This window comes from Galendromus occidentalis, unplaced genomic scaffold, assembly GCF_000255335.2.
Source record: "Galendromus occidentalis unplaced genomic scaffold, Mocc_1.1 scf7180000077427, whole genome shotgun sequence".
NCBI classification, from domain to species: domain Eukaryota; kingdom Metazoa; phylum Arthropoda; class Arachnida; order Mesostigmata; family Phytoseiidae; genus Galendromus; species Galendromus occidentalis.
In genome coordinates, this window is record NW_003805415.1 from 907,228 (window position 1) to 930,385 (window position 23,158).

The window sequence follows — 23,158 nt, forward strand, 5'->3', positions numbered from 1 at the left end:
TCCTCCTCCGCGAGCTTGTCACTATCGTAGGGCCTGAGACGCCAGAACTGCGGAATCACCACTCAGCATGGCTTAAGAATCCCGAGAGCGACGCTCCGGTCTAATATCATTGAAATAACTAAGCGATTCCGGGTCTATTCCCGGAGCTTGAAAAGGGTAGAGACGCCGTCGTTCCTCGCAGTCGATTATTCTGGAACTTGCTAACTGTACCACATGATTATTCTCCGATCTCCATCACGAAGGAACGGAAAACCGATTATTTCACTTGAGTCGAACATTATGGACGACATTCGAGGCCCCGGATATCACCTCCGAAAGGTACGGCTCACATTGATGGACCCCATGGGACAATTCCCTTCATGGGCAGGGAGACGAGAGTTGTGTCGGGAGATAGAAACCTTCCCGGAACCGGTATCGGGGGCACTCCCCTCCTGGAAGGTGTCAGACTCGTGGTGTTCCAAGGGACGCGAAGGCTGCTGCGCTTGTTCTCGCACTTCGTCAGGGCTGAGGATCGGATCCCGTTCGAGCCGTCAAGAAAGACTGAATCGTCAGAACGCATCCATCATCGATGACTCGCTCAAACTGCCCTCCTACTCTCCTGAAGCTTTCTCTCAGCGGCTGTCACTAAGATAGGTACACACATATTGGAGAGATGAGAGAAAGATCTACTGAGAGATCTCGGAGATATCGAGTGCCATGTGGAAGTTCCAGGTGGCGGAACCTCGTTGGGTCGCAATCATCGACGGTCTTTCGGAAGGATGCGTGAGGCCGCATCGTGAGGGAAATTATCGAATGTGGAGAAGTGTGAAGGAGCCGTTTTCATCCATCTCCATGGGCTTCTGTTCGACGGTCATTCTCTACGCAACGCTGACCACCCAAGCCCGTTTCACCGTCATGAGTGAAGATGGATCCCTAAGGCGCGCTGCGAGCGATCGCTGCCAAACCCTTGACGAACGGTCACTCGTCATTCGTTTCAGCGAGGGATCGGAAATTTACTTCGACTCTTCCAGTGTGCTTCCTATCTCGGCCCATTACGATTCCCGTTTCCGCGAAAGAGGAGCGTCGCGCCTGTCGAGTAAATTCATTCATTTGTGTCAGTACAGCATGAAAAATGACGAAGATAAAAATTCCGTGTCGGTGTCGCGGGCAGTGTTCTGTCCACTCCGAAAAACTCCTCTCGGATCACTTGTAGCGGATAACGCGCGTAGCTTGCCGGAGCAGCGATTATTTGGCAAGAAGTTTAAACAAAAAAGTACCGGGGTAATCCTCCGGCCCCACGGACGAACGTGGTCAAATAAAGCTTCCATGTTCGTTCTGGTCGGAGGCTAACGCGCGAGCCAGCTAGCGGACGGACCAGCAAGCGAACAACAGAAGCGAGTCTGCTCTTGCTGTAGTTAAAAGCTAATCTGTCACGTGGAAGCGAATCCTCGTCTCGATAGAAGCGGTGCAAACATTTTCGCTCAATTTTAACGATCTAGGCCTTTAGCGAGTCTCCTCGTGGAGCCAGGTTGTTCTTGACTCTGAGCTTCGAGCTCCTGCCGAATATTTTGCCTCAGACACCGTTTTCCCTGGAAGCTCGTTCTGGCAGAGGATTCCGACTCTGGGCAGAATCGCAGCCAGGTGCCAGATTACATTTTCGAGGATATTCCTCTATTGACCCACGCAAAAAGCGGAAACCTTCAGAAGGGTCATGGGAGATAGCGGGGTGGACGATCTTATAGCATCCGCACCGGAGATCAGTGTTTCATCGCACGAGGTGGATGCGAGAAGAGCAACGGGGTGGAGATGGGGAAGTGAAAATTCCACTGGGTTCATGATGTTGACGGGTTTTTGAGTAGAAATTTCCCACGGTCCGTTTCCCGTTGATCTCTCGGTGTGTTTTGAGACCATTAGTGCCTCGCTGGCAAAAACGAACAATATTCGTAGTCATTGACTCGTACGGAACGAACAAACTGAGATTCCGAGCTGGGAGAAAACGAAACCCGCAGTACTTCGAGATCTTCGTGAGCTTCGCGAAGTCGCATACCAAGCGCCGTCCCGAATCAATATCACGGTTGGCGGAGCCGGCCAGGGAGCGAAACTACGATAATAGTATCAGAATCGATAGCTGTCCGATCTTATTCATCTATTTGATGATTTTATTCGCCTCCAGAAGCCAGACAATGGCAGCTAACAGACCCGAGCGCGTTCAATCCCCACGGGGTCAGAGCAGGGGAGAGAAGATTACTTCGGGGCTGCTCGAATGAGGCGCTCGTACGAGCGTCCAGTCCGTGGACTAGTGTGGCTGTGGTTTATTCGCTAGCTTTCCATGCATCTACATAGGATGTATATGAGCGTCATCCCGTTCGACCAAACAGACACGGTCCATTGTTTGTTGATACAGAACGAGAGGAGCCGATTGGTTAAGACTGTCTCGCAAGGACCGAGCTATGCATCTTCCCTATTTGTATTCACAGCAACAAGAAACTCAGTTGATTGAGCGGACTTCGTGAGCGATCGATTTGCTATCTGAATCGAAGCGGGTACTCCGAGGTGACTTTTCCTGCGGCAAACACGAATTCATACGGAATTTCCGCGGAGAACTTGTTGCTAGAAACCCGAGAGCGCCTCCCTGTCACTGAGCGTTTCCTGTTCCTAATATTCACAGACGAGGAAGATATATGGTATCAATGATAGGGAATGGTCCGCCGGAGGTGCCGGCATGAATGGTCCGGAGGAAGTTCTCCACTTTGAGAAATTATCGCATGGAAGCGGCTGCTCAAACAATTAAACAAGGCGTTGGCGATCGGGGCCGCAGTTATGCGGGTGGTGGTTTTCGCAGCGGCAGCAACGCTGCGGTAGGACTTATGGTCGTAGCCATAGTAGGTACCTGCACAAGATAAGACATCCCTAATTACACAGATGAGTAGCGGCAACACAGGTCCAAGTTCTGAGTGACTGAGTGAGTGCTGAAGCGGTCGTGAAGACACCGCTTTCCGGAGCCAGTTACCCTACTCTGGGCTTTCAGGATCGGGAATTATATTTACAACGGTCTACGTGGCTCGTTTTTCTTTGTCAGGCTGCTGCGCCACAGTAGGTCTGTATTCGGCTCAGTCGGAGGATTGTTCGGTCGGTCAACGTGGAACCAAAGCTGAGTCAGGCACCCCCGGCGAATCCGCGGTCTCTGCTTACGACGAGAGATGAAGACATAAGATCAAGATTACTCGTTACGGAAGTAGTTTCTCTGCTCCGAATGTTTCCGTCCCTGCTCGTGTTCTTGTCGGTGTATCCCAACCAGTTAGACAAGTAGTCCCTCATTAAGAATTTAGTCCAATTGGAAGAAGCTAATGCGTGGTTTTTCGACTCAGTTTCTCGGCCTTGCCCGAAAATTTATTGTAACGGCCATCCTGAATTGTTGTTAAATGCTTCTGTGAGAAAGATCCAACGAGAAAAAATTGGTAAGTTTTTCTACCAACTCGTTTCCCCGGGTCGACCGTCAGCTTGATCCTCAAGGGTATCAGAGACTCAGCCAACAGCTTCAGACTCCATTTTTTCGCTGATCGATACGTTCACATACTCTCATCGGTTCTCTGGAGCTGATAGTCGTTGAAGATTACGCGGATACGCGTAATCGGTCATCAGGAAGAGCGGATCTAACGTGAGCGCACTTGATCCGCAGAAGAAGTTTTCTCCCCGCGAAAAAAACCCTCATTGTCGTTCTCGACCATCCTAGACCCATCTCTCGCTCGCTGCTAAGTGTGTTTTGTACCTTCAACAATTTTCGCTTCCATTGCAATTAAACGGACAAAGGAAAAAGTGGCGGGAAAAACGTTCCACAGCATCGGTCCCCCTCTTTCGTTGCAACCGGTGGTGCTGGTATCCCTGCCGGTAGTGCTTGCTGTGCCAGGGCTGCTGATGGTGGCAGTTGTGGCGGTGTCGTTCGCTTCTTTTTCTCGTGCTTTTTTCCTTCCTCTCCGGGTAGAAACAATGGCGGAGCGTCGTCTTCCAGCCGCTCTTCCGCCAGCTGGACATTGCACGCAGCGAACTTTCGCGTCGATGCTTCTAAGAGCTTCCAACATGGAACGACGACACCGTCGGCAGACGCGGGCGCTCCCCGACGCGGCCGCCGCGCCGCTAGAAAGCAAATAGAATCAGTAGGTCGCTATTCGGAACGGAAAAGAAAGCAGAAAATTAACGCATGCCAAAGCTACGTTTGAGCTCCTGGCGGCGCCAACAGGAGCGCGAGAAATAGAGAAGAGCGCGAGACAATCGCAGACTGACAGACTTCATGTCGATAGACACACGAAGCTCGCTGCAGTGCGTTTGTGTGCGGAAATCTCACTCAGCCGTCCGGACGCGTCTGGTGCATTTCATTTGGGAACGGCCGATGAGTAGGCTGCCCAATGTCCAAACATTCCACCCCTCATGATGATGCTATCCAGTCGGCTGGCGAGCGGACGAGCAATACCCAACTAAGTCAGACTGGAACTTCTGAAAACAGAGCGGGCTTGGAACGATCGGTCGGTCGGTCCGGGAGACGGACAGACCGATAAGCAGGCGGACGCAGGGCTACGGGGGATCTTCGGCTTGCAGTCGTTGCCAGAATTGACTAGCAACGTAGCCATTACGCTAACAACTAGAAGCGTCGCTCGTGAATTCGCATGCGTCGTAGGTACCGGCGCGGCGGTTCGCCCGAGGCTCGTAGCGGTGCCTGTCGTGCTCGACGCGTGTCATCGAGGCGGCGCTCTGATCAAAACTCGATCGCATCGTAATACCGTTTAGGCGAAGTAAGACGTCCGACAATGTACCCTGCGCCCAGGCGCTCTCGCACGCAGTCGCTCGGAAAATGAGCGGACGGACGAATGCATTTCTCGGGAGGTGGGCGCTGGTCTGAGGAACGAGGGAGTGCGGGTTTCAGCCGTTTTGCCGAGTCATAAAAGAAACTGCAAGTGTTCCTCATCTGGCCTCTTATCGGGCCCGGCCATCGGGTGTTCTTCTGGAACCATTGCGGAGGTGACTCCCGCTTGCCCACTTCCCTGCTTCTGGTTGAACTGCTATCATTCATTCCATTTGACGATCCAACTCACGTTGGATCTCCCGCGATTTCCCCCTGATGTGTCGGCGCGGAACGCTCGTGCTGCTACCATGGCTTGATGGGCTGCACCCAGGACTGCTTATGTCTCGACGGAACCTCCAGACAGTCCACATCTTCGGTGAAATTAGTTAATAGATCTAATTACGTGGTGTAGTCCCCAGATCTTTCAGATAGCTCCCTGCTGCCTCCGCCTCAACCGCGATCCCACTTAATGTTCCTGTTCTGTTACAATTTCGTCGGTGGTAAAATATTCTCAGGGAAGGGAATCGCGAAGACACGGCTCTGAATTGTTAATTCTTCAGCGATTCCCCAAAGGCGATGGGGAGCTCGTCACGTGGCTCTTGCGGGGCACCCTCAGTCAGAGCGACTTTGACTGAAGCAAATGAATATCTGAGGAAAGCCAATGGTGAAAGTTCTTCGTGGAAGCCAACCGTGAAAGTTCATTGTGAAAGCCAATCGTGAAAAGATGAATGCAGATTCGTTGTAGGGGGTCGAGAGATTCGATGAGTCCTGATACTGGTCGTCATAGGTCCGCATGACGCGGATTGACGTGTTGGGTATTAATGGCTACCATAGTCATTCTGAATAGGATTTTCGATTCTATTGTCTATTCCAGGTCTTCCCGCGAATCTCCGTAAATGTCGCATTGAAATCAATGGGAGTGCTCGAATCTCAGCATCGCTCCCGATAGATTATAGCTCCCTCCACTGATTCAGAGTCCAGAGATCCGGTATTCACTTCAGCTGCAGGTTTCGAGTGTCGACACAGTTTGGAGAAGCCGCTCCTGATCTGGGGAACCTGATCATTACACTGCTCTGAGGCAACGCTCCGAAGCCGATTTGTTTCAATTATTAAATCTACTTCACCGCACTTCACCGCTGCAGGATGGCTCCTTCCGTACGATGGTTGGCCGAATCTTGAAGCGGATCTTCGTGGGGCATTTTCTTTAGAATTATAGAACGGTCACTCGCTTCTCTTAAGATTTGTCCCCGATCTGAAGCCCCGTGTCCCGCTCGCAGTGTCGGTGCATCGGTGTGCGTTTCTCAGACGGTCGTTTCACCATTGATCCGTTGCGGATGATCAGGTACGCCGGTATATCCTGCAGATGAGCAGCGATCCTGTTAAGAATGATTCGCTGATCTTGTCGACCCATTCCGAACTCCGCCAATCAGGGGTATTACGTTCCTCTCTTCGGAGAAGTCACAGTCGACTCTATTAGATCCTCCTCATCCAGCTCTGTCATCGAGGAAGACGAGACGCGTCAAACACGCACATCTCGATTCCGCTCCGGCGGAAAATACTCTGCATCTGTCCTCACTCCTCTTGGCTGGAGCGAGAAATTATCCACTCCATCTCCATGAATACGCCGGCGGCTTTCTGTCCACGATGAGCTGCCACATGCCGGCGTACGATTCTTTGCAGCGCCGTCGTATCCATTGTCACCCCCTTCAAGGAAGTTTAACTTCTTCCTCGCAAGCAAGCGCTCACGAAAACCTACCGAAATTTCCCGTCGTTGACTCTCTCGTCCCCTTCGTGTGACCTTACAGCGGAACTAGCAGAGTATCGTTGCGAGCTCCGCTCTCAGATGCAAGCCAAGCGCCGATGAACTCCATTTTGACGGGCTCACCTCCCAACCGAGACCGGTAACCGTCGATACAAAGCGGATTCCATTGCCTCGATTATTGTTCGACGGCACCGGCGCAAGCAGAAGGAGGAAGTCAGAACGAAGTTGCAATCTGAAACACGTGGCTCTCCACGATGTTTCTAAGTCATTGGCAACAGTCGTCCAGAACCAACAACTCAGGATGAGCTCCCTCCCTGGAAGAAGAATTATGGAAGAAATGAAAGAAAAAAAGAGCGACTCGGGTTCGCGGCGGTTGCGATGCTTGCAATTAAACTTCTCTACTGGATATCACGCAGAAGCAAAAGAAAGAGCGAATAAGCGACTGAAGTAGGCGATGCTAATGGAACGACCGAGGAGCTGCTACGCCCGCGTCTACAAATTTTTATTTAGTCGGGAAATAGAGCAACTACTCCGTTCAAGAGCGATGCGCCGCTCAATATCAGCGACGAGCTGCGAGCAAAAACGCCACGGACTCGCCGGCTGGCTCGCGATCTTTGCCGATTATCGCAGCGAAATTCTGTTGCATTCATTCCGTCTCTCCTAGATCCGCCCGCGTCGTGTTCCGTTCGATGCGTTGTTCCCGCGACCGCTAGGACAATGGTCGAAGCTGACGATTTTCGTAGCAAATTTTCTGTAGAAAGAGATGCGTTTCCAGACGCGAGTCCCGAGTCGCCTGTTTAACTATTCGCCGAGTGGCTGGTACTGCTTTCGGCGAGCTGGTTTCTCACCGACGACGGTCGACTGCGTCCCTGGTTGAAGGGCTCCACTGAGTCTGCAAGTGCCGCCTCCAACGATGGCGTTCGCCTTCATGACCACAAAGAGCACACAGTACTACTGTACTAGAGTCTTCTTCTCTTGCCCATCTGTGCTCGACGAGATATCTCTTTCGGGTTGACGTTTCCAGAAGGCGCGTGAGCGAACCAGGTATTTCCATTCAGTCGGATCGTCGTTCATTCATTCGGTCTACGCTCAAGACGCTGGTGCTGGTCAGTCAGTCAGTCAGTCACTCGCGGTGATGAAGCTACGGTCGCGTCGAGGATCGGGTCTGACGTACGGGTCGGCTAGCCCAGACATCAGAATCTTCCGTCAAAGACTTCTTGCGCGGAACAGCGGTGGCGATGGCATCTTGCACTCATTTCAGCCCGGAAGAGGCTAGCGACGCAAACCGGTGACATTCTGGGCATCCGATGTTCTGTAACGAAAAAAAGTATTATAATCGAGTTCCGTCTTACGTCATCGGGTCGCGTCGCAAACACATCAGACAGGTGAAGGGACCATGGACCGACACCGCGCTGTTCGGGGAAGAGACGGTCCGCGAAGATCAATGTCCCCCCGGAAGTGTCAATATTGCCCCGCCTTCCCAACACGATACAATTAGTCTCTATCGCTCATCAGAATCTATAACTAGAGACTCGTAGAGAGTGGTTTCTGAGTTTTTGTGAAGTCGCGACTTATTCAACACATCGAAACCACAGCTCTCAAGTTCCAAATCGATTTTCGAGACGCGATCGGATCACGTCGTCGTGTCGAGGAGAATCGAGCTCAAGGCTCATAACATGAATGGGATCCGTAGAACAAAACTCGGTGGAAGATTTCATTCACTGTTCAACAAATCGCTCGAGCTGTTAAGCGCTTCGCATAATCGCAACCACTTCTCGTTGAGAGAGCATGAGGCTGCTTTGGTGTCATCGCCGAAGTCATTGGGTAAATTGCCTGAGAGAAAAAATCACCTAATTCACGCCGAATGTCAGCTTATCTTGCTTGAGGTGGAAAAGAGAAACTTGGACGGGGTTCCCGTTAGCCCGGTCAATAGAAGCAGCGAACCGCGAAGAATACCGTTTCCGAAGAATGGGATTCAATGATTCGGCGAGCAGTTTTCCTCACCGACGACGGCGCGGCTGAGGCGGCAGCGGAAGCCGAGGTCCCAGAAGCCGAGCGGCGGCAAGAGTTCTTTTACTTTTTCTCCTTATTCTACAAGTTCGAGAGGAAGAGGGAAAATCGACCAAGCCTGCTGTGAGTATCGATCGACTTTTACGTACAAAAGCGGCGTTTATTTTCACACAGAAAGGAAAAAACTTTTTGTGCGGCAAGTTCCTTGTTTGCTTCAACTGAGATGGCGAGCATCGAATCTTCAGATGGCGCTTTTAATCGCGGCAGCTCTCATACATTGTTCCGTAGTTGAGAGGGATCAGCGATTTTGGCAGGCGATGGTTCTGCTGGAGGAATAAACCGAAACTTTCCGCAAACGGAAGATCACAATGATCGATTAGAAACTATTCCTTGGACCGAAAAAGCGAACCACCGCAGAAGATATTCGGGATTCGGGCCTGAATTTCCGTCTCGAGTATGCACCAAATTATGTAGTTATGTCTGGCACGGCTGGACTGAAAATCCTCGATCAGGGATTGCTCCGCGGAAACCATCACGCGGGAAAACCCTGAGCTCTCCCGCTTCACCGACCGTACGTGAGCCCTCTTAATCTTCTCTCATTGTTAGTAAGTCAGATTCCGACCTCTTCTCAGGACCCGGAACCGGTCACGCAGGAGTCCGCGTTGACTAGACAGTGAAAATATTCTGACGTTTACGGTATCACTCCTCCAGGCCAATGGTGTGCGCTCACGTCATCGATGACGGATACGACCTTTGCTTAAGTGTACTGCCGTGGGACTGGCGTTGCGCGAACGTCCACAACATCGTACTCTACAGTTACCGTACATGTGCTGCGGGTTTAGTGATGAACCGAAGTCAGTGAATTACATGATCCTGCCCAGAATGTATCTCGGCGCTCGTATGGAATCCGTGTCCAATTAATCTCGCGGACTTCGATAAGCCCTCTACCCGATGCCAAGGGGGAAATCTAGCGCACTTCGAAGCTTTTATACGCTCTTCAAATGTGGGAAAACTCGATTTGAATTTGTCAAAGAGCTGCATGCGATGGTCTGTCGAGCGTTGTCCAAGAGAAGATGATCCCTCCTGCTCTTTGACACCGGTGAGCAGAACTTCCAAGGTGTTGGGAATGAGGCTCGCCTTTTCTCTTCTCAAATTCGCTCCTGCGCCCGCGGCGGCACGAACGGCTGCAGAAGCCCAACCAGCAGTCGTTTCCCATCGATGCGGCCGCGCTTTTCTTAACCACTCGAAACAATTAAAGATACGAACTTCCTCCTACAGCGCCTGGATAGCGGTCGAGAAGGATGACTTACGAGTAGGGAATTCCTCGGCTCACTGGCGGGCTGTTGCGTCTCCCCTACAACCGTTGGAAAAACGGGAGCGAAAACGATGCTGGACTATATATCAAACACTGGAATTTCAGTGAAGCGATGCCAAACTCAATAATCTAGACCCGGCTCGGTGGGGGAACTTCTAGACGAGAAACAAAAGTTTGCTCGGAAAACCGACTTCTACAATCCCGCGATCGGACCCTGCCGATAATTCCCGTCGGCCGAAGAAGCTACATACCATGTAGAAAGTGTTTTTTCACCCGCTTCCGAATCTTAAGATAACCCCGATAGCGTAAGTCACTTCGCGCGAGACGTTTTTGCGTCATCCCTGCAGTACACGTCTAGATGTACGATTCAAAATAACTCAGATTTAGTGTCAGAAATTCATCCGCATATCTTGAGCGGGTCCGGTACGCGACGCCTACCTCGGAGCGGCCGCAAACGGTTCCGGAGTCTTCTACTTTGTTAGGACTAGGTTGGGACAGCAATTAGGACCTTGGTGGCCATGACGGCGGTCCTTGGTCGGTCAACGGGATCTCGCGCAGTCTCACTTATTGAATATCGTCTCACTTCGGTGTGCAACCTCTTCAGCTCAGCTTCTCTACAACATGCTCGTTCCTTCTTCAACCGTGGAATACAGTTGTCTATTCATCGCGTTCGGAAGCTTTGCAGCGAGACCAAGATTTAAGATAAGAAGAATTAACAAGAAGTCCAGAGCTCATTCAGACCCATTGACCAGGAAGCGTACTCGACTTTCGGGAAACTCCGCCACGCATTAGCGTCCCTAATCGCTACAGCCGGTGCCACATTTCCGTCGATATAATTTTTTCGCTCAGGTATGCTAGGTTTTAAGTTATTAAAAGGATTGGTAGAAATCCGGGGCGCAGCGGTGAGGCATTTCCAAGCAAGCGCGTGACCACATAAGATCGATTCAGGATTTTACCGTGCAAATCGGATGCAGGAAATCCCGGCCGATTAGGCCCCCGGGAAAGTATCTGCTCACATGAACTATGACCGGGACAATAATGACGCTAACTTGTTTCTGTTGACCTGCAGTGACACGCGGTCGGTGCAGCGGGGAGACGGCATATACTACTACAGATGATTCGGCGTTCGATGGAGCCATCGAGTGATTCTGTATGTCTGAGAGGGGAAGCTCCGGTTTCTGAGCTCTGAGTACCCTCCGATCGAGCTCGTCTTGCGAGATCATGATGGTGGAATGTCCAGAAATCCCTATCCGAATGACTGTCCCTTCGAATCGTTCCGAACCCCTTGTAATCAAAACGTCGGTCGTTGAGCCACGACCCATGCCGTGACGATGAAAGCGCTGCCGGTTTGGCTGAATGGCTGACTGGCCTTGGCCAAGGATGTTTCTTCGATGAAAGCATTCGAGTGAGACAGGCCTTCTTTGGTGAATCCGGAAGCCTGGACAATCAGCAGGGGACACCAGCTTACGGAAAAGGATCGTCACCGTCTGTGATCTACGGCCTACGACCAGAGAGCATGCTGTCGATCGGAACAATCCAGAGTGGCCAAGCGTTCAGAGCATGGGTTTCGACATTTGAGGGAGCGACGAAGAGAGTTCTCACTACACGAATCATTCTGAAGAATGGCAAACAAATGAGCGATACTCCCAAGAGCCCTGTCAGATACAATCATCATCATCTGTGACTATTTAGAACTGAGGCTCTTATCGCCTATCGAAACGAGCCGGATCGCGAGGGCTCCGAATCCAAATAAATGATAAGTGGATTGATCGAAGTACGAACTCGCGCTTCGAGCGCATTTCGCCAGTTTTTGTTTGACGTGGATAGCGGCAATGTTCCCGGAGCTCGTTCGCTTATGCGCATCCAGGACGTGCGCTCAACTTTACGTAGATTGCTAGCTCTTGAACTTCAGGGTCGCTTTCGGCTGCGTGATCGCTCCACTCAAATAATATTTCTACGAGCTTATGAGATTCGGGAATCAAAGGCCATCGGGAACGATTCACTCGTTCCGGCGTAGAGCCTTAAACGACGGACCATCCCGTGAATCATAATTATTGCTGGAGAAGGAAGGGCTATGACGGCCTAGTCACAGTTTTTTTCCGTCGCTGTAACGATCGTCTCTAAATGATCACCATGCTCGCTGTGCAGCATTCATTGAGAATGCTGGTCTGTGGTGACTGATTTCGCGCAAGCCTGAGAGAATCCTTCCTCGATCCTGACAATGATTCGAAGAATTGATATTTGTCTGCATTTCCTTCCGAGTGCAACCGCCGAGCCACGTATCCGTGCTCGATGGTGGGATCAGTCTTGTTTGCTCGGTTAGAGCATTCTCCTCCGTCCGAGAGCAGGATATGACTCACTTCGATATCACCAAGTTCGGTATTTTTGATATTCCTCCCGAGCGTCGAATCGGAAATCCTTCTCTGACTAATATTGAGCAGCTCTGGGAGGCTCATGCTCCAGGTTCCAGATCGCTCGATCTGCGAAGCTTCGAAAAAACTTCTAGAGAAGCGGGAGTCGAAAAAACCATAATTCGGCGAGTATCATCTGCTTGAGGAAGAACCTTCGCCTTGAGCATTGCTTCCTCAAGCCCCATCCGCGATCACATTCTCTACCGGTATTCGTCCGTTCTGGAAACTTCAATCCGAAGCTTTCATGAAACCGCATGCTTAAATGTTGCGCGCGAGTCGTGCTGCTTTGCAGCAACCGTGGATTAATCGCAAACCTCATGCGGAAATCGGGGCGTCTTGAATTCAAAACGTACGTCAGTCGGGACCGCTTACCGAATGAGCCGACGATTTCACCTTGAAAATTAAGAGCTTGAATAAAATCAATGGTTTGATGTTAAGAGCGATGCCAATACTCGCTCGGAGAACAGAAAACCAGATACGAGTCATTCTACATAAGTGAATATCGGGACACGCACCGATGGTCCAGTACCTTATAGAGAACGGTAATGAATGAGGGGCACTTGAGCGTGCCGCCATGATGATGATGACGATGATGAGGCGGTAGCTGGTGTTGCTGCCGCGGCGGCAGCGGTGGCGGCGGCTGTGGATGATATTGACAGACATCTTGTTCAGACACCCTTTCCAAGGATCCGTGCTTGGGAACCAGGAGCGAGACATTGCCGCTCGACACCGGACTAATCATTGAGTCGAATGATTTTGAATCTCGCCCGACAGCCTCATGAAGAGATTTCGAAGAATGTTCGGAAGGCCTTACTGAGATTCATCCACCCCCGATCAGGCTTCGGCAGCTCTGGCTTCTGTAGACGCGCATTCCGATACGGACGACTCACAACTGTTTTGACTGAGCCTTCCCGTCTCTCGGAACGTTGTTTTGAAGTGAGAGTTCGAAAACCCAAGAATCGAGCGGCTAGACTCGGCCGCAACAAAACGAGTGCGAGAAACAGCGCGATGGCTCGAAATGGTCGTCCCTATTCAAAGTTTCTGTTTTCTAAATCCACCTAATAAGGCTTGAATGGGACAATTTCGACTGACTGAGTGAGTGACTTGTTCGACCGACCGACCGACTGACTCGTCTCGCCACCACCATGACCGGCATAGCTGCAGAAGCACCACCGGCCACCACCCCGAGCAAACAATGAATGGTACATCAACCACTGTCCAACCGCGGAACCCTATGACGCTCCGGGCGAGCGCGTGAGACGAGCTGCGGTTCTGATCGGTTCGAGTTCCGAGAAGGCCTTTGAGTCGTCGAGACTTCTTTGATCCCTCCAAGATGGATTCAAACATCTGATATTCATTCGATTTCATCATAGGAGGCGGCCGCGGAGTGACGAGGCGAAAATCGAAAGTACTTGTACCGAATTAAGTATCAGAGCAGCGATTTTCTGGTGGAGCTGCGACGTACACCGCTGAGTAAGCGTCATGCCTTCTAGGCGGGATGACATCATCCGGGAAGACGTCGATGAGCCAAACTACTTGAGACTCGGTCGCAGTCTATGTCTGGATCTACGAGACGCAAACCAAATGTATGATTTTGCTCCGCGAGTAATGGATCTGACTTGTTCTGGCCTGAAATTTCATGGGGGACAGCCGGCGTGACAGCGCCTGCCACACAGGATGCTTCCAGCCCGGAGACCATCCCTTCATTATTGGGTCAATGTCAAAGCCGGAGTCGGCGCCGCAACGCCAGAAGTCTGCTGATCCGATGCTCGCGCATCTCGTTGAATTTTACGGTAATCTCCTAAGCGATGCGCAATGACGAGCTCTTTTCTACGAATAGAGCGTCAATGCGGCGTTTCCGTAGGAAATTCCAAGCAGTGTTTTTCGACGTAACATCCGCTTCTCTGCATGACGTAGCGCAAGGAGCGTGACTCATGCCGTGAGCTCCCAAGCTTCGATTATAATATCAGTATAGTGGAACTGTGAACCGCTTTCTGCGAGCAGCGAGTCACCTGCTTAGGCATCCGCGATGCTCTTTAGAGGAGCAGCCAACCATATTCAGAGCTTCTGTAGGGATCAGGGCGTTCCGACGAGTCCGGAGGGATTGAAGTTGGATGGCTCAGCGAAAGCTGTCGCTTGCGCGACAAAAACAATGTCGGCAACATGCTGACTGACTGTCGTGCGTCCTTGTTCTAATTACTCCTTGTGCTTGCATCAGTCTCCTGAATGTAGCAAATCAGCGAGTCTGCTCATCGAAATCACCCATCAGAACGGATCATATCGAGACAGACTTCGTGATTTGCTGCGAGACCCCGAGCGTCGTAGGTCTGGCGACCCGATAATACATTTTCATTCCAAGGGGAGAGTCCCAGCGTGAGTGTTCGCTGTCTCAAGCCATCGTAGAACGCGTTGTCGGTTGTCGGTATATCTCGAGACTCTCAGTGAGGCTCTCAGGAGCGGTGCTTGAGAAATAATGACAGAAGCTTGATTGTGCCTGAGATTCGTTCCTTGCTGCTCAACACGACTAGGCGATGTGTTTGATTCACCCCTGGCTGAAACCGGCACCGATCCCCGCCATGTTTCCCTTAGCGACTAGCTCTTCATTTCCGATGGATATAGACTTTTCGGGTATGGTTTCTCGTGAATTCCTGGCTGACTTGTTCACGGAGTTTCTCAATGCGATCGGAGCAAGCAATCCATCGCAGATCGCAGGGATCTCCGAAAGCCGCGAAGATATAAAATGATCCAAAGGTTTGATCGATGCCCCGGCGATAAGTTTTGCCCATTCCGACGTTGGAGAGCGTCCTCGAGAGCACACCCAACGAATCGATACCTCATTTTGTCGGAGCGAATGAAAAATAAGTCACCGACTTTTTCGGAGAGGAATGTCTACGCGCGAGATCGCTCGCGAGGTGCTTCGTGTCTATCGATGAAGAATCCGTCGCATAGATTCCATGGCGATAAGAGATTTCCACCAAGCTCCACCAATTATTTCGTTGTGTTGACCGATAGTCTCGATAAATCTGCAGCCGGGAAAAGGGTAACTCGGCGAAGAAACCGCGGCGTTTCCTTCCCGCGAACTGGCATCGATCAGGATCTGAGATCAGAAGAAGACCGTCGTCGAGCCGTACCGGAGAAGGTATGCCGACTCCAATGACTTCGGAAGTTCGCCGCAGATCCTCACGGAGGCAGAAACAGTTCGGCCAGGGCTCTTCCCAGGACAGAATGGAGTCGATTTCGCTTAACTGAGATATGACTTCAATGAATCTGAAATTGAGTTATGAGAAGCAAGGATGCGCCTTCTGGGGACTTGGCGATCCGAGGTGTCTGTAGAGGTGTCTGCTAATGAGCCTCAGCAGATCCTCATCGTTTCTGCAAAAGTGCTCGCGATCCATCATTGGTATATGTCATCGCTCACTCAGAGTTTGTTCCGATTCTCGGAAATATTCCGAGATTCCGTCCGAAAAGGGCGCGATATTCTTCCGCTGAATCATCCATTGAGCCGTGATAGACACGAACGGATGAGATACCGCCGCGCCAGGTCTCGAACTTCACAGCGATCGTGCGTCTCAGTGATTTCTCTGTGCTTGTACCATTCCATCAGGGGACAGGGCATCCGTCAAATTTTCATTGTCTCAGAATGATCGTTGAATCGAGAATCCTTCCCGCTGAGTAATTGTAAAAAAATCCCCCGCTTCCCGTGTTATTCCCAAAAATCGCCTCACAACCGAAAAATACATGCAGCCGTGCTCGCACTGGACCGTTGTTGTCGGGCCGTTTGGCGATTCTGCTGTCAGTTGCTTCGTATTCTCAAGGACTCTCCAACGTTCCATCTGCCCGCCGCCGCCGACCGCTATTATATCATGACCTGAGTCTCCAACGGAAAATTCGAATTTTGCCGCCAAAACGCCATGCTTTCAATTACGAATGTCACTAGCACGCCTCATCAGTAATTTCCATGAGAAGCGAGCCGAAAGCCGAGCTCGTCTCCATCACATCCCGACAGCCGGGAAACTCTAGACTGATTCCGATCGATCGGGAAAAATGTCATTCAGTACTTCACGAAGCCGGTTGGGACGGCGTGCTCTGAGGTGGAGCCCACATGTCACGAGGGATTTCTCCACAAATTAGGGGGATTCGGCACTGGAATGTCGGATTCGTCGCACGGCTCCATCGTCAGCGTGAAATCAAAGCCTCTAACGATCGGAAGGCGTTGTCTGGACTAGGCTTAGTTTGACGTGACTGTCAAAGTTGGAGCCTGGATTCGAATTCTCGCGCCCGATCCACCACCATACCATATATGGTCAATGATGGCAAGCCGATCGCTGATTGGTGGATGCGGCTCCAGCGCTCCCGCTCGACCAATGGGATCGCCTTATTTGGAGCCGACGTCACCTGACGCCGGCAGCTTGCTTGGACGAGGGGAGTATAAGGCTCAGTCACTTGGCCAGCGCCATCCAGCGTGCTCGTGCAGCTACGTTGTGAACAACTTGTTCTTCGTGTAAGTTGAACAGCAAACTGAGTTCGTTCTTGTAGAAAACGCCGATTGCAGTCGAGTATCTCGGCAGCTATTGTGCTGTTGTGTTGCCTCCGTCAAGTGTACTCTATCATTTCACTTGAATTTTGTTGATTTTGGCATTTTCTCGGCGCTTGTGCAAGCCGGCCGCCGGGTGGGTCCGAGTAGTAGCGGTTGAATCGACAACGACGACGACGCGGCCGCCAAGCCTTGATCCATGGATACTCTTCTCACGATCTCTAGACGGCCCGTCGTCCTGCCAGTGAACGAAGTGCACTCGGTGCATCGGAATCGGTTTTTCACTTATTTTCTCCGGTGTCGAGTGATGGCGTGGCGACCGGCCGGCGGGTCGGTCGGTCGGACCGACCGACTCTGACCGCGTCGCTTCAAGTGAGACGCCGCGTGCCTCGGAGCCGCCTTTGAATGGCGTCCCTCAACGGCCATTGTGTATGTGTTCTGATTAGCGATTATTTGACCGTATTTCGTTCGGTGGAATACGATGCTTCTGCCGCTATTGACACAAGGTGGTTGTCGTTGGTCGGCAGCCGCTTGTCAGTGGTGGAGGCGTTCGGCAGCCGCTGCGGCAGGGTGTGCCTCTCGGTCATGCCTCCGTGGAGTATGCGGCTCTCCAAAGGCGCATGCCTTCATGCCTCCGCGTCGCTAAGCTAACGGTCAAAGCGTCCCGCGAGTCCCGATGGATATGCTGATTCGTATCGAGGCGATTTATTTCTCTGTATAGCCAAATATAGAAGAAGCCGGCTGGCCGGCGGCGGGTCGGTCTGCCGGCCGGCCGGTACGGGTGACGCATGCCGACTTGTGCTGACTAACGCATGGTCGGCGAGGGCCGCCCTCAGAAATCGCGAGAGCCGTCTTGCGGATTTTTGTACGTGTACTGAGGTTTGCGGTAATGTCCGAAGTCTGAGTTCGGGAGAGACTTCTCGTTCCGATTGTTTCAGTATAAGCTCCTGGAGTCGGTGTTCTGCCAGTCGGCGTGAACAGCCGTTTCGACGCTGTATCTTGATTCGGTCGAAGAATTTTGTATGGGGGCGTTTCTGAATTTGGAGAGGAGTTCGCCAAATCGGCGGCGCGACTTAGTCAGCCATCTCCTATAAGCCAGCGTTTCTAACGAACGAGCTGATCCGAACAGCGCGGCCACCGCGATCCGGGCAACCGTCATCGACGCCGTATTTGGTGCTCAGTATTCTGCCGGTGCCGGAGTTTTGGGTGCGGTCTGTGGCGGTGGAGAGTTCTGCGTTGGGCGGGGTGGGTCTGCGGACTGTCTGCCCGACTAGCGGCTAGCTTCTCGCTCGAGTCCCGAGTTCGCCTGCGCGTGGCTTGCGAGAAGTTTCGGAGCCGCCGTCGCCTGGAGGTGGGGTAGCGCAACGCAAGGGATGGGCATTGCAGGAGGGTTGGGCGTTGCGATGCCGCGTTTCCCTTCTCCTCGGGGCAAGAGTCAACTCGCCCTACCTGCTGTACTGAATGGGGCAACGGCGGCGTTTCTATTTCTGGAAAGCGTAAAAAAAACTGAGACTTGAAACATTTCCGCTTCATTGTATGCTGGGTGCGACTCGAGACGAGCGGTGAACGAGTTCTTCCGATCGCAAATCGGTCTGCCGCGGACGGTGAGCGATCACGCTGCAACCTCCTCTAATTCGTTGTCAGGGCTTGGTTCTTCATACCCACCACGGCGGAACGAGTTGGGAAAATATCCAGAGGCACCCTCACAATGGGACCATTGTTTTCTCCGAGGAATTTTCTGCGCGAATCGTTTCGGGGAAAAATTATTCCACATTGATTTAAGTCGATTGATGAGGACTGTCACACTCTAAGGTCCTAGGCGTTTTCAAGTACCATTTGTTCTTACACTTGAGACGTGTTCGAAACAATCGTGCTCCTCGATTTCATCCGTTCTGCTTAGCGAACCCTCGGTGGTCGCCCGGAAGACTGGCCGGCTCGCTTGCATTCCGTGGCAAATGACACGGATTCTCGTTTTCCCGACGGTGATGACAATGATTGTGGTGGTGACGACGCGGACGCTATCGTCGAGTATTTACCACCGGGGTCAGTGAGAACCGTTCCGAGGGTGACAAGCGGGTCGCCTTCAAGAACCGACGGCGAATTTCGAGCAACGGAGCCGGAATTCTGTGAAGTTGCCGTCGTCTGGATCTGTCTCGCGCAATGCCGGTCGGCTCGGTGGCTCGCGGGACGGCCTTTGACGTGGCACCGACCTCTCGGCAGAAAAACGCCATCGGTGAAGTAATGGACGCCGCTGCGTCGCTGTCTCCGTCGTCCGGCACTTCTCGTTGATCTGTTCTCGGACGGGCCGTTTCGAGGAGCCATGGAAGCGTGTGTTCCTACCAAGAGGTTGGGGATCATGACTAATGAAATTGTTTTTCTTGCCTCTTCCAGACCGAAATCCCTTGTTAAATAATACACAATGTGCGACGATGATGTTGCCGCTCTGGTCGTCGACAACGGCTCCGGCATGTGCAAGGCCGGTTTCGCCGGAGACGACGCACCCCGTGCCGTCTTCCCCTCGATCGTAGGTCGCCCTCGTCACCAGGGTGTCATGGTCGGTATGGGCAACAAGGATTCGTACGTCGGAGACGAGGCGCAATCCAAGAGAGGTATTCTCACCTTGAAATACCCCATCGAGCACGGTATCGTCACCAACTGGGACGACATGGAGAAGATCTGGCACCATACCTTCTACAACGAGCTCCGTGTCGCTCCGGAAGAGCACCCCGTCCTGCTCACCGAGGCTCCCCTCAACCCGAAGGCCAACCGAGAAAAGATGACCCAAATCATGTTCGAAACGTTCAACACCCCCGCCATGTACGTTGCCATCCAGGCCGTATTGTCGCTGTACGCCTCGGGTCGTACTACCGGTATCGTGCTCGACTCCGGCGACGGTGTCTCCCACACCGTGCCCATCTATGAAGGATACGCTCTTCCTCACGCCATCCTTCGTCTGGATCTTGCCGGACGTGATCTCACCGATTATCTCATGAAGATTCTCACCGAGCGCGGTTATTCCTTCACAACCACTGCCGAACGTGAAATCGTTCGTGACATCAAGGAGAAGCTCTGCTATGTCGCTCTTGACTTCGAGCAGGAAATGTCCACGGCCGCCTCTTCGTCTTCGCTCGAGAAGTCGTACGAGCTCCCTGACGGCCAGGTAAATATTCGAATGATTAGGTCATATGGCGCTTTTTCGTATTCATCATGCCCGTCAAACGATTTATTTCCACCTACATCCAGTGAGTTCGTTCCCGATCGATTAGATTGGATTTTCGGTGATCGTTCGCTACTAATTCGCTCGTTCCCGCATTCCAGGTCATCACCATCGGAAACGAGCGTTTCCGTTGTCCCGAGGCTCTGTTCCAGCCCTCGTTCCTGGGTATGGAAGCCTGCGGAATCCACGAAACCACCTACAACTCCATCATGAAATGCGATGTCGACATCCGAAAGGACCTGTACGCCAACACCGTTCTCTCCGGTGGAACCACGATGTACCCAGGAATCGCCGACCGTATGCAGAAGGAAATCACCAACCTCGCTCCTTCCACCATGAAGATCAAGATCATCGCTCCTCCTGAGAGGAAGTACTCCGTCTGGATCGGAGGATCCATCCTCGCCTCGCTGTCCACCTTCCAACAGATGTGGATCTCCAAGCAGGAATACGATGAATCCGGCCCGTCCATCGTGCACAGGAAGTGCTTCTAAGTTATTCAATGCTATACCATCAGCAACACCACAAACAACAACCGCAACAACAAGAACAATTAAATACAACATTCAGCGACGAAGCGATTCTCCAAAACGAATTTCACCTAAAGCAACAAGCTACAACGACAATAACACCAACGATTTCTTCGAGCGACATCAACAACAGCCGCAACAGCAGCAGCAGCAACAACAACAACAACGAGATTGTCGCCAACGAACCCGAGAACTCCAAGCTGCGATTTTTGCTAATCGAACCTCTGACCACCTGAAGAATGCGAAAGACGAGAATAGCTGGAGCAGCGCCTACATGATGAAAAGCAAAAGAATGAGAAAAAGAAAGAGAGAATGGAACACAAAGGAATTACATTTTAATCTTAAACTGAGGAAACCACAATCTAAAAAGTAATACGGCGTTCGCTTAAGCCAATATGATCCTGGAGATGAACAAGGCGGAGAATAAAGAGGGAGAGAAAATGAAAGCGAAATTTTCAAAATTTTCTGTTCTAATCAACAATCATCCATCGTCCCGGTTCGAGAATAAATTCTACCGAGGGCCACGAGCTCTGGTGAGATCGTTTTGGCGCAACTGCCATCTCTCGAAGTAAAACTAAATGATTGCGCTCTTCCTTTGGCTGCGTCTAGGGTTCGACTCTCCGACCGGATATTATTCCTCGATACGGTGAGGATATCTCTAACGGTGACCCTGATGAGGCCCTAGTTTCCACATGGATCAAGCGGTGGGAACCAGCGGAGATTCATGATCCACTCAATTCGCCCGCAGCCCCGGCATTTCTCGGTGTCCTTCGAGAGCTACCGTGGCAAGATAAGCTAGAATTTCGTATCCTGCCGTGCATAATCGAGGTCTCCCGTTTCGATCCGTTCCTTCAGATACAGTCGACTGACATTGATTTGATATCCGCATGCTGGAGCGATTATGACGGTGCAGGATTCATGAGGCAATTCGCAGCTGAAGTCTTCGGAGGCAGGTTGTCTGAAATGAGGGCCCATCCTTATCTCTCCACTCCGAACCCTTGTTAGAGGTTCGACTGCACCTGGAGCTGGGAGAGCATTGTTGCGGCCGATTCCAAAGCTTGGCGAACCTGTTGGAGATCGTTCGCCATGCGCGATCTCTACGACGCGGCGGTGAACGCCAACGCCGCACCGATGCTCTGCAGGATCGGGAGATGTCCGGAGCTCTAATTCTCAAAACGAGAAACTGATCGATTCGTCGATCAATCCATTGCTGTCCTCGAATCGAGGAACGCTATCATCGCTATTCACTATTCGCATGAGAAAACTCAGGAACTAAAGAATCACTCCCCCTTTGGGCGCAACTCCAGCTAGCTACGCCTTTTGGACTTCGACGGACGACAATAGGTGGATTCGAGCGATTCTCCGCGAACGTTGCAGAGCTTGAGTCTTTAGCGATTGCTACAGATGTACGAGCAGAACGGTCAGATGATCGGGGATAGGGTTGAGGAGAATCATTCCGACGGGGGTATTCGCCTTTCTAGCGGGAGAAGAATCGATGAGCCCCCTTCCCAGATCTCGATTGGGAAGGCCCACTGTGAGTATCCGAGCCCCTTCGAGCCGATACTGCTCGCCTTACTAGTGAATTTTCCAATCTGTCGAGGGTGCAGGAGCTCACTTTCGAAATTGGCGATAAAACGAGTCATGAGCTCCTCTCCGGGAGCTTACCCTATATTCCTATTATCAATCGATGGTGGAACAAAACCCAGTCCGAGTTCCCCCATCCTCGGAATCGCTGAGCATAGACTATCCGTCTACTCTATCAGGCGCCGGCTCTCTGGAATAGCTTAGCCGGAGCTCTCAAATCCGCTGGATCTCCAATAGACTTCCGAACCAAATTGCTCCTATTACTCTACCGCCGCTTTGTGAATAATATCACTTCTGCCTATAATCATGTGCGTCTCCCTCCCTCTATCAATCTCTGTCTTCTGCGAAGCGGTGTGAAATGAACCCATTTGATTTGATTTGACTGCGAGTCCATCCGTGGCGCGACTCCCTCAGAGGAACTCGTCAGTGTGGTCTGAATGGAGGCCTGCGAAACGGCTTTCCTCGCGTAAGATATCCTCCACGACCTCTAGTTCTCGTGGGAGTCCCTCGAAAAGGCATCCAGCTGAACTCATTCACCTTGCCGGACTCGCCTATAACAGTGAGACTGCGTATGTTTACCACGACGAGCCGACAGCCTGGTACGCCCGGTCACTGGACCTTACCACTCATATCGTTCGGGTGAACCGAGTTATGAGCTGAGCTGGACTTTGACCGGAACCGGTCCGCTCCTCGAAGTGAAAAGACCTTTGGACTGAGATAACCTCCAGCATTCCAGTGTTTCAAGTTGCAAGCTCATCGTCGCGGAAGCTTCGAATTCATGTTGTTACATATTCCGAGGGGTCGTGTCACTCGACTCCGATCGATTACATCGCCCGTGGGGACGATTTCCCCGAGAATCTCGGCGACAGGCAGCGGCGTTTAACCAGAGAATGTCACATGGAAGCTGTTTCAAAGTCTCTGTTTTCGGCCATCATTCTGAAATTCACCCCCCTGATGTACCTTCTCCGCCAATAGGCTCATA

The 23,158-nt window shown here is 51.8% G+C and overlaps 1 protein-coding gene across 1 annotated transcript; it reads left to right on the forward strand.

Annotated features, from left to right (window-relative positions):
- Nucleotides 1-16,695: 16,695 nt before the first annotated feature.
- On the forward strand, nt 16,696-20,902 carry LOC100900539 (actin-5C). The gene is made up of 3 exons (XM_003742554.2): nt 16,696-16,815; nt 19,240-20,008; nt 20,167-20,902. Exons 2-3 carry the CDS (start codon nt 19,268-19,270, stop codon nt 20,554-20,556), a joined length of 1,131 nt encoding a protein of 376 aa, XP_003742602.1. The 5' UTR covers nt 16,696-16,815; nt 19,240-19,267; the 3' UTR covers nt 20,557-20,902.
- The last annotated feature ends 2,256 nt before the right edge of the window (nt 20,903-23,158 follow it).